Source organism: Passer montanus, unplaced genomic scaffold (assembly GCF_014805655.1).
Source record: "Passer montanus isolate IOZ18808 unplaced genomic scaffold, ASM1480565v1 scaffold39, whole genome shotgun sequence".
In the NCBI taxonomy this organism is placed as follows: Eukaryota; Metazoa; Chordata; class Aves; order Passeriformes; family Passeridae; genus Passer; species Passer montanus.
Genome location: NW_024368707.1, coordinates 1,939,205 through 1,951,267, shown reverse-complemented (window position 1 = coordinate 1,951,267; position 12,063 = coordinate 1,939,205). Strand labels below are relative to the sequence as shown.

Genomic DNA, 12,063 nt, shown 5'->3' with positions numbered 1-12,063 from the left:
GCAATGGGGTGAACCAGGGTGCAGCCCTGCAGCCAACTGTGCTGCTGTCACTGGGGAGGGAAACCAGCTAAGTCCCAGGGCTGGGGGCCAAGCAACAAGGCAGGCGAGACAGAGCCGATTAAATGAATGGGAGACCATAAATAACTCTGGAGAAGAAGCAAATGAAATTATGACCCCGAAAGTTCTCCCTGCCATAGGGAAGAGTGCAAGAGGAAAGGGAGGGAAGGGGAATAGGCAGGAGGAATAGGGTCCTCCAACCTGGGGGCAGGCACCTTCCACTGTTCCCCCCTCAGCTGTGAGAGCAGCCTAGGACTATGGCTCTCACTCCTCATCCAGCCAGTGCCACAGGAGCCTGAGTACTGGTGCTGTCACCACAAGATTCCTCCAACCCTGCTGAGACAGGCACAGCCCCACAGACTCCTGCCTACTCACACCCCCCCAGCACATCTCCCCCACCCTGGGCCCATCTCACAGTCTTCATGCCACAGCTCTGCTGGCTCACAAAACACCACTTGTGTTTTCCTTATCTCCCCTCCTCACACCGCCCCCAGGGCCAGAGGCCCCGTGATTGCTCTGCGTATGCTTTTCCAACAGGCAGCCATCCCCTTCCTTCCCTCCCTCCCTCTTGCCATTGCCTCTGGGGAGTATCAGGGGAGAGGCCCTGGTGAAGGAAAATGAATGGGGCTGCCTCAGAAGCAGCTGCAAATTCCTGGGGGATGCCCAGCCCGACCCCTTGCACTGGTCACTGCCCACAAGCTCCACATGCTGAGGCCCAGCTTCCCACAGGTGCTGCCACAAGGCTGACCTCACCCGTGGCACTGATGGAGGGAACAGGGCAACAAGCCACTCTTGCCCACTGCATTCCCAGGACACAGGTACCTGCAATCCCACACCCTTGGCCACAGGGACACTGGAATGGGTGGAGGTTTTTTGCTGCACTCCTCATCTATTTTTCTGTTTTGTGTTCAAATATCATGTCTATCCAGGTCAGGCTTGCTGCTGTGTTTGATGCCCAGATTTTCTATGCATACAGATGAGTGCTGGGAGTTACACATCTCCCCCACCCTGGGCCCATCTCACAGTCTTCATGCCACAGCTCTGCTGGCTCACAAAACACCACTTGTGTTTTCCTTATCTCCCCTCCTCACACCGCCCCCAGGGCCAGAGGCCCCGTGATTGCTCTGCGTATGCTTTTCCAACAGGCAGCCATCCCCTTCCTTCCCTCCCTCCCTCTTGCCATTGCCTCTGGGGAGTATCAGGGGAGAGTATCAGCTCTCGCTACCTCTGCTCATCAGCCTTGCTTCAGCCCTGCACTTCAGTTGCCCCTGTGAGCTCCACGAAGAGCTCCTGACCTTCCTCTGGCTGTTACAGAACCAGTCCTCAGCACCATGTACAAGTCCTGGTGGAATCACTCGGCCCCACCAGAGCCTACCGCAGCTGTGCTTTTACATATAGCACCTCTACCCAGTAGAGGGACTGGGGCAGGGCTTTCTGGCAGGATGGCAACTTTATTACCTAGAATCAAGCACAGAAAACATTTCTTTCTTCTTTGAAGCTGTCATTCATATGAAGGCTTAAAGCCTGGCTTGGAAAACCAGGAATACTCTTGTTTTATCAGTACAAGCTGTCCCAGACTGCAGTGCTGCCCTGGAGCCTTGCAGGGCTAATCTTGTGCACCACGGTCAGGCCAGCAGTGATCAGCAGGAGTGACCTGCAGTGACCTGCACTGATATGCCATGGGCTGCCAAGGTTCTATGGGGCACCAGCTCAGCTCTAATTGGACTCAAAGGTGCCTGAAGTGCTGCTCCCTTTATCACTTAATGAAATCTTTCCCATCTGCAAATCCCTCCTCCCTCCACCTCTTGGATATACAACAGCTATTTTATCTCTGCTGGATAAATTAAATGCAAGTTTCAACCAGCTCCCTGAACCAGGGGGAAGAGAGATGGCCTCGGCATCATTCATCTGTGCTGCAGATGAGAGAAGGAGGTGTGAGTCCCAGGGCTATGCCTGGCTGCCAGCACTGCAACTATGCTTATCTGCTTGCTGACTGTCAGCAAAGCACAGCAGACCCCCTGGGACACACAGAGCCTGGGGCATTCCAGAGTGCTTCCTTCAAAGAAGACCCAAAGAAAGAAGGGGAAATAGCCTACAATTTGGCCAGACTATTTTACCCACACTTCTCAAAACCTAGCAAGTCACTTCTTCCAATGACTCCAGGTCCTCTTCCAAAATAAACCTAAGCCTTGAAAATAATTCCATTGCCCTCCTTCCCTGCACTGCTTTCATTCACACATTCCAGTTTCACTTTCCCCCTGCCACCCCAAAATAATTTTTGGATGGAATGAAGACTTTCAGAGGGTTTTCTTTCAGGCCTGAAGGTTATCTGGAGGAGATGTATCAACTGCAAGCTGACCTGCCAGGGGCTTTCCTCTCACCATGGTCGCCAATGAATCAGCTCTGAGCAAAGTCCTGTAGAGGAGGTCTGAAGCAGGAGAGCCGAGGGCACACCTGCTACCACAGCTTTCAAACTCAGTCCCACCACCAAGTGGTGCTCCCCGTTCTTTCAGACCACTGCAACACCACTGCTGCAAGCAGCCTCCAGATCACGAACATGAGTCCGGTTATTTGAACTCCTCCAGAACGTTCTCCTCTTACACCTTCAGTCCCACACCTTCACTGGAATGCCCTATCACTCTCTTCACTCACTGACTGCTAGATTTTCCCCACCTGAGTACCCTCTATCACCGAAGCTATCCAGGTGTGTGGGACACAGCCTCTGCCATCCCCAGCTACCTCTGAGGATGAGGGACCTGTGCAGCACAACACAGCACAGGACAACACAGCACAGTGTTTCCACAATGGATTAGCTGCTTGATCATCCAACCTCTGTCTCCAGTTTTGTGAGCTCCACTGAGTGGTGCTCCTGACTTCCTCTCAGAAGTGCATTTGCCATGACAGGAACCACAACTATGGTCAAGTCCTTTTCTTTTGCACGCACATCCCCATTTGCAATCCAGTAGGCAAGGGTGATTTGGCTCCTGGAGAGGGCTAATGCACTACTCAGAGGCTTTGATTTGTCCTGAAGGACATGGTAGGGCCTTCTGGTGTCTGAGGACCAGAACGCCCTAATCCACCACTAAAGCAGTCAGATTAGTCAGAGATACTTTTCCCAGGAGACAGAGCTGGTAGTAGTGGGCTGGGGGACGAGTAAAAAAAGAAAAAGGGAATCAGCTAAGCAGGAGCTGATCAGGCTGAGGAGCTGTGCATACCCTTCTCTCCTAAATTCAAACCATGCTCTTGGTAATCCCATCCACCTCTCCCCTCCTCTCCTCCCCTCTATCAGGCCACCAGCACACACAGCCCCCTTTCTGCTCTGGAATGTGTTCTCTGAAACTTAATCTCAGCACGGGGCTCAGGCCAAATCCCCCAACAGATTCGGCCCCGTGACAACCCCCTCCCACTCTGCCTCAGAGTTCAGCAACTCTCTCCTTGCTTTCCCAGGCCTCCTCCTCCTCCCACCCAGCCTGGCCTAAACATTTCACTCCTGATTAATGTATCATTGACAAGCCAATAGTTCTTGGCTTTAAAGCAAAGCCAGGCCCCACTTTGCACAAACATCTTCACGTCTTCATTTTCTTAAGACTTAGCCCCAAACTCCCTTTTGCTGGGAAAGATGAAGCCCTTTCTATGCTTAGGGACAGTCACTGCAAGGCAATGGCAGCCTCCTCTGCACACACTTGCTCCACCAAACACTGTGCGCATTTCTGAGAAGGTGGGGCTCTCCACTGCTCTTTCTCACATGCATCCAGATACAATCCCTTCTGGCCAAATACACACAACATCTGGCCAAAACTAGATGCTTGTAGGAAAAATTGCCCACCTAAGACATCTCTGGCCATGCACACATCTCCCAGTGCCAGAGGACAGCAGTGAGGAGTGTGTAAGCTCAGGGATAGGAGTAAAGTCCCTTGCTTAGAGCTGTGTCTCAGGAAGGCAGTAACACTTAGCACACACTGACCCTGTGCTGGCAGCAGTCCTGCAGCAGCCCCAGCAGCAGTTGGGCCATCAGCACCAGCAGGTACTATTCAAAAACTCCATCAGTAAGTCAGAAACCAGAAGAGGCAGCCTGACTGTCAGAAAATCAACCATGCACACAAACCCCACAGCTTAGGTATTCCCTGGTCTTGCAAAAACTTTTCCCTGAAGGACAGATCTGCAGCCTACCACACAAGAGGAGGAAAGTCTGGGTCAGACTGGGCCACACCAGGTCAGCCAGTCCACAATCAAAAATGCTATGAAAGGGCCTACACCAAAGGAGTCATCCCTTGATGCCAGTACGAGGAAGCAAGAATGGATGAGCCTCTCAAGATATGTGAGTGATGGCCCAAGCAAAGCAGGGGCAGTCAGAGAACTAAAGCTACTCACTAGCTAAGGTGACGACTGCAGGGACACTGGCAATGACTCCTTCAGGCACACGAGCGATGCACTGGTAGCGCCCCACGGTGCGGTTATTGAGAGCCGTGATGATGAGCTTCCCTCGCTCCACGTGGATACCCAGCACCTCGTCTGATCTAGCCAGCTCCTTCCCGTTCAGTCTCCAGGTGAGGTTCACTCGGGGGGGGTCCACCACACACCCTAGGCTGACTGGGCCTCCAAGTTTTTGAACAATAGAAGCAGGCTGCACTGTGACCTGCAGAGATTCACCTGCACAGAGGGAAAAAAATGGGAATTAGAAAGCTCTGTGAGACCCAGCAATAGAATGGACAGAGGAAAAAGCTGCAGTGCTGTACATTTTACATTTCCAATGGCTTCTCCTTGTGTTGCACCATCTCCTTGACTCCTCACACACCCACCCTAATTTTTAGAGATGAATCCCAGTCCCATTTCTTCCTGGCACCACCTGAGAGAAATGTTCGACTCCAAATGTATCCTCCTCTGGAAGAGGGTTTGAACCCAGACTCAAGGCTACTCAGGAACAGCAGAGAGAGGAAAACCTCTTCGTCCACGAGGCATGCCTATGCTAAACAGCACCAAGGCAAACCATAATGGGTAAGAAAAGACACTCACTCAATTTGGCAAAACAGCTGGCGGCTGCAAGCACGAGGCAAGGGATGGGGGACATGGGCCTCTTCCGTCCACGTGTCATTGCCATCCCATGTGGTGTGACCTGGGGCGCCCGGGGAAGGGTCCCATAAGCTGCCTCAGATGATGCAGTGGATTTGTGTGCAGTGGATTCCTGTGGATGACAAGAGACATGATGAATGAAACTCTCAGGCTTCCCTCTGCTTTCCAGCCCTGCCTGGCTTCTCTACCAACATCCCTAAACTGCCACAGATTCACCAAGCCAGTGGCCCGAGGACACTACAAACACTGATGCCAGCATTTCTCTTCTCCAGCCTCTCCCCCAGGCACGGTTGGGAGTCTTCCAAGACATCCCATCCCCAGTACACATGCACACACAGACACACACTCCCCTTCCCCATTTCATACCTGGCACAGTGAATGACAGTGATGCACACCAGGCAATTTTCAAGAGCAAAACACTAATATTTCCAACAAAGTGTCACTGAAGATATCCAGTGACTGTTGCTGCCACTTCTTGGCTATGTATGGAACATATTCTATTTTGAACACTACAGTAAATGAGCAGTACAAGTCCATTCTAACTAAGGGACTCAACCTATGAAAATACATCTGATTAACTGTTCTGCCTGAAACACACCTCCTGTTTTAAGTCTACACAAACCACCGTGTTTGTACTTGAAAGCATCAACTAGCTCCAAAAAACTAGAAATGTAAGGCCACCTGTCACAACCCAGGTTGCTGTGAAGAGCTGCACACTGCAGCAGCTGCTTTGGAGAGTCACGAATGAACACTAAAGCAGACAAGCCAGGTTGGGGGGATTAAAGACCTCAGTAGCTGCCCCAAGAGACACCTCAGACATCAGACTGAGTTCATCTCTAATCAAGGCAACAGGCTGAAGTCAAGAGGAGATTTCCCTCTACTGGCATCATAATGCAGCTATAGGATTTTGAGCTCCCTTCAGCTGCAGCACCAAGACAATCTGCAACCCTTAAGGCACTGCAGAATTGCTCCTGTGGCCTGTCTACAGGGAAGAAGCCCAAGACCAAACCCAAAGCAGCCCTGGCAGCCAGCCCAAACAGCAGTTATACTGCCTGCTCCCCCTGCAGCAAACAGCTCATTAGCCAACATCACCATCCCCAGGAGCACCTGACTCTGCAGGGTGGTATTTCCTACTTCCACCATAGTCACTGCTTGAGCCATTACCTGCTTGAGCATGTGCTCTTTGTATCCATCTCAGTCAAAAAGAGGGCACAAGTCCCTTCAAGCACAACTCCCAAAATTAAACATCCTAATTCCTGAAGTAAGGACTGACACATACTTCCTGAAATGCTTGAGTTGTTCAAGGCAAGGCTGATTACTGCTAGCAAGGAATGCACAGCATCTGAGGAAATATCACCAAGCTACTCTCAAATGATAGCTTTGCTTGGCTTTTGGTGACAGCAAAGGTGCAGAAGTGCAGCACAGGGCAATGTCCATGGCAAGTCATTGTGAGGTCCACATTGTAACAGCAAGAATACAGCAGGCTGGTTTGCAGGCCTCTCTGTAAATCGGCCTTTACAGAAGAGGAAAGCCTCCTCTGAGCTGGTGATTTCAAAAGGAAGAAACACCAAGTAAAGTGACATGCTGCTGGAGTTTTGGAAAGGCCACAAAGAACATCTTTATATGGCCCTTTCCAGGCCAGTATGAGTCCAGTGCACTGGCCAGCCCAGCAGGCTCTACATGACTAGAGCTCTTTACAGGAGTTATACAGTCATGGGTAGAGTGGCTGTGAGTCCAAGATGACAAACCCTGCTGAGAAGCAGGCTAAATTAAGTCAAGCTTGGCATGGCCCAATGTGGCTTTCAGGCATCCAGGAGCATGGACAGAGCTCAGACATTTGGCATATCCTGAAGGCATCCAGAGAGAACAGCTAGGCCATACTCAGATACTGCAGGCCACAGCCCTGTTACATGTGGAAATCCCTGTGGGTAACCTAAAGTGCCAAACAGACAAGACAGCAACTTCCCTCCCACACACCTCATCCTTCTCGGTGTTCACTCTCCTCGCCTGAGAAGAGTCTCAAAATTTCCCCCACCAACCTGTGCATAGTGACTTGACAGCTCCAAGTCAACCACAAGATACTTTAGTGATTGATTTGGAGACCCATCTGAGTTGCTCAAGTTTATTTCTCCATGTAAGACAGCCACCAAAGCACCCTTCATTATGCCACAGCCACCACAGGAAGTCACAACTGATGATGGCTGTAAAAGTGCCCTGGGTCTGTCCATACCAGAACATGCAGTGTTGACACCACTGCTGATGCACAAGTTAAGGTCCCACTAATTACACTCATCTGGAAGAGACTTGGAGGTAGTTCAGGCTTAAAAACAACTCATACCCTAAGGTCTACTGGAGATGGAAAGCCTTTCACTGATGCAGAAGAAACATTTTGGGGTAGGACTTACTGTCTGGTTCCTCAGCACTGGAAGCCTATGGAGCAAAGCTGACTCATTCCCCCTATCTGGATGGGTTTGGCAGCAAGATGGAAAAATGTTGGACGGGAAGGAATTGCTCCCTAGAGCCCAGGCTGAGGGAGGGGGTAGGCAAAGACGTTCCCAAGCAGACCTCCCTGCAGCTCTGCGTTGCACAGAGCCTCTGGCCAGAAGGGCAAAGCCAAAGGAACAGAACTGTGCATGAGACCCCTCGTGAGCTAGGACCACCCAGGCACATCGATGAAGTGACTGAACTGGCTGCCCCCAGGTCTCTGAAAAGACGAAGAGCAATAGGTGGGGGAGAAAAAAAAGGGGAGCTCAAAAAATTTGGCCACAGCACTGGGCAGATTGAACAGTATTGAGCAGAGAATGAGGAGAGAAGGTGTGTTGCAACAAGTGTATGTATGGTACCTCCCCAAACCTCCAGGCAAGAGTACGAGCTCTAAATAGGGACATGTGGCCGTTTCTTTCACAGCTGAGTGAAGTACAAAAAGTAAATGGCTAGCATAAAAATAATGAGGAAAATGAATGAAAACATCAATTCCAAAAGAACTATTAGGAGGATCTGAGGCCAGATTTTGAAATTCTCAGCTTTTACAATTGAAGCCAGATTTTCAAAAGCATTCAGTTCTTGACATGCTGAGCTCTCCTGAATAGGCAACCAACTTATTTCGATGTGTAAATGGGAGCTGACCTCTTTTGAAAATGCTGTCCTTAAGCAGCCTGCAATAGTGCAAAAGCAAGAAACTTTATTAATCAGGCAGCTTTCGATCTGCCTCGTGTCCTGCCAGCAGCACCAGAGTGCACTGCAGTGGGAGAGAAGGCAAAGGTGGAGAGTGGAGGAGACCCCAGGCATCCCAGCTGACTGGTGGTGGTCCCAGGTAGGGGCTGTACCAGGAGCTGCAGGGCTGCTGCATGACAGAATCCTGCTCTGCTGCCTCCTCTCCCCAAGGCAGGTACTTTGTGAGGTGCTCCTGGTTGCCAGCACTTCTGTAGCAACCAATAACACCGCCCTTGACAGATCCTGCTTAATTGCTATCTGGGAAAAGAAAGAGTTAAAGTAATTTAAAGAGGTTCGAGAGGGAGGGAAAACAAACAAAAAAAAAGAAAAAATTGTTTATTTTTTTAAAATTCTTTCCTGACAGGTTAAAATAACAATTTCCTGTCGGTGGAGCTCTAAGTCCCTGTCAGACAGCCCAATAAATCAAAAGAGGGGCCATTAAGAGAACAAAATTAATGAGAGCTTAATCAGTTAAGGAGGGGTGGTGGGGGTGTAAAATCTGTCAGCTCGGCTTCCCACCACACACCTAAGCCCAGTGAGGCCCCTGTCTGCAGCCCCAGCTGTGCCATGGTGATGCAGGGCACTGCAAAGGCAGCGGAGCAAGAAAGAAAAACCAGAGGTGAAGATATAAAAGGGAAGAAAGGCCCACACCTGCATGGGGGGATGACAAATCTCAAAAGGAAAAAGGGATTTGAATTAAGCCCAGGTTGAAGGAGAGGTGTTTGCTGATTAGAAACGGAAGGTTTTACTGAGGAAATGCAGCTCACAGCCCCAAGCCCCCTCCTGCTTAACAAGGGCCAGCCAAGCAGCCCTTGTTACTGCCACACTGCCTGTAATTTACGAGGCTCCCAAATAGGAACCAGCCTGTGCCTCAGCTCTGGGGCTGCATCCCGCACCACACATCCCAGGCAGGGATGGATGGGAAGGCTGCGGGAATGCCCAGGCAGACCGGGAGCTGCACACAGTCACCGACACACATGGCAGGGGTCTGGGATTGTGTCAGGCAAATGGACCTTGGGAACTTCTTCCTGCAAGGCATGAACAGTGGGAAGGGGTAAGGACTGCTCTGCACCAAGGGAAAGGCTGCAGTAACTTCAGTCCAACCACCAGCTGAGGACACCCTGGGTGACTCTGGAGAATTCACTGCAGCTGCTCTCAGTTTCCAGCAGGTCAAGTAGGGACAGTGATACTCGCAGCTCTCCGTTTCATACATTGAGACCTCAGCTTTTCAGAAAATGCAATGTCTTACACAGTATTATGAGTCAATTTTACTTGTAATCATTACTTTTTAATACAAGACAGTACTTTTTTCCCGCCTAAAGCAAAAACAACTGAAAAACAAAATGTGGAAGAAAAAGAGCAACAGTACCCCTTTGTTTTACAATTTGAGGAATCTGAGGGCTAGAAGAGGAAGCCAACCTGGCCCAAGGTTATCCAATAAAGCAGTGCCAGGCAGAGCTAGAAATCAAAAGCTCTCTGACTGGAACCTGCATCCCATCAAGCAAGCAAGCTGTTTTTGGATCCTAAATATTTTTCATCCCCTCTGAAAAATCCCACTGTACAACTGTATAATCCTTTAGAGCTGCAAAAATACTGTCCAGGTGACATCTTTGGGCAGATCAGCTGCAAAGTCCCTGCATGATTCCTGGGCATGGACAGCAATCTGGACATCCCTGACTGCTCTCCCCAACCCACCAAACAGTAACATACCACAGGACAAAATTAACCTCTACCCAACCCATGTCCCCATTTCAAAATATTAATTTCACACTGTTAAGTTATGCTCATTTTCTCTGAAAGGGTTTGGGAAAAGGACAGGTTGGTGCAGGACAGAAGCTCCTCCTCCCACAGAACATCATGGGCAGCTGATGGGGGTGGGTGTGCAGGTGCCACAGGAAGTGGAAGGATCCCAAATGGGAAAAGTCTGGTATCAGGAGTGGGCAGAATGGCAGAACCCAGTATTACACTACTATGCTTGAAGTCAAGGAGGTAGCACAGTTTTTGTGGAAACAGGGATAAAAACTTGCCTGTTTTTCCCTCTTGTAGCACTGAGAGCTTCTGATTTCAGAGTGCATTAGCTCTTTTAACATAGCCCTTGACTAACTGTATGAGGGGGTCCCCTCCTCCCTTTTTTAAAGTGATTAGGCAAAAAGACTCTCTTAGTGGTGGCTTGTGAGCTCAGAGAGTCCATCAAAAAAGCCACAACAGAGAAAGCCTGGGATAAATTCATGCTCATGATCAGAAGGAAAATATCCAGAATAAAACCTGGCATGGCACAACCACCACAGATCAGCGAGTTTTCCTAAAAACTGCAACTAGGTGACCCTAAAATGAACCACAGTTTTAATTCAAGCAAGTCCTGAGAAACAGACACCTCTTTAAAAAAATAAACTAAACTTGTAGGGAAAACATCTCTTTTCCTTGAGCAGAACTGCTCAAGCAAACCAAACAAGCAACAAACTACATGCAAACATCTTTGTAACTTTTTTGTCTTCCTCAAGATGAAGCTACTTCCCTGAGCAGTTCATTTCCACAACATCCTGCAGCATCACCAGGGAGAGGACTTGGCATGCTGGCTTTGAATTAGCAACAGGATGCAAAGCCTTCTCATAGCCTGACTTTTGCTCATAGCCCTGAGGACCCAATGCCTGCAGTTTCTGGCACCTCTCCATCCAACAGCTCCTCTGAACTGAGCGCCACTTTCCAGCTGGCATTGATCAGGCTGACTTTGCTGAGACCCAGCAAACCCCTTCGCATTGGCCTGCAAGTGTAGAGGCTGCTTGAAGAACGAAATGCCACCCTCATACCTGGAGCAGTGGCACCACAGCGAGCATGGCTCAGCTTGGGTGCTACCTGTGGCACGGTGGTCCCAGGGTGGCTGGAGCCGGCTGGGGACAGCTCTAGTGCACGTGGGCCACGTATGCAAGGATGGCCTTGCCCCACAGGATACACGTCCTTTTTTCCACAGTTACCAGGAGAGGAGCCCTGTGCTAAAACAGAGTATACACACTGGCTTTTGCTGCCCCTTGGCGTGCCCTGAAAGCAGCTCCAGTCCTTGAAAAGACAAGGCTAAAGCATAAGAAAAAAGAAAACCCACCTCCTTTCTTCAATATCACACTCCCCCCATGCCCTAGACACTTAATTTCCCTCTTCCCTCCCCCCCCCCGGCTTCCCCCTCCATTCTGAGTAAATTCAATTTGACAACCCTGCTAATTGGATAAACGCTGCTCCCTACGCTCCTTTAAGGCTGCCCGCTTTTCTCTCCTTGTTTTTGGAGGGCGATTGTGGCTGTTCTTTAACATGAATTCCATCTGCTTTATTTCTCCTCTGCCCATTCAAGACCCCTCCTGAATATGTATGAGGGGCTGCGCACCCCCCCACCCCCTTTCTCCTCTATCCCACCTCCCTCCCTCATCAGCCCCCACCCCTCTCCCTGCCCTCTCCCATTGCCCGGGACAATAACCCCCCAAATGCCCCCTTCTCCCACCCGGGCCCTCTTTGCTTTAGATAAACACAGGCAGTGTCAAGTGTGAGGAGGGGGGGGGGAAGGATGGGGTTCAACTGCCAGTCAAGCCTCGGGCCCTCAATGAAGCCCAGAGGCCTACCCTAATCTGCTGCATGCTTGCCATATGGGAGCTGTGTTGCCCTGGGAAACACTAACAGGCAGAACGGAGCTTAATAGAGTCCATATTCATTGTAATGCAGTGAAATGGCTCGAAGGAC

At 50.2% G+C, this 12,063-nt stretch overlaps 1 protein-coding gene across 4 annotated transcripts in view; it reads right to left on the bottom strand.

Annotated features, from left to right (window-relative positions):
• BOC (BOC cell adhesion associated, oncogene regulated) overlaps positions 1 to 12,063 on the bottom strand; it is a 54,537-nt gene that overhangs the window by 18,201 nt on the left and 24,273 nt on the right. For 3 of the 4 annotated variants that reach the window (XM_039718175.1, XM_039718177.1, XM_039718174.1), the window contains 2 exons: positions 5,071 to 5,239; positions 4,429 to 4,707 (listed from right to left, as the gene is read on the bottom strand). In XM_039718175.1, the coding sequence (XP_039574109.1) occupies positions 4,429 to 4,707; positions 5,071 to 5,239 (448 nt within the window). Of the gene's footprint in view, positions 1 to 4,428; positions 4,708 to 5,070; positions 5,240 to 11,147; positions 11,298 to 12,063 lie in introns of those variants that run through there. The other variant, XM_039718176.1, reaches the window with a different exon arrangement.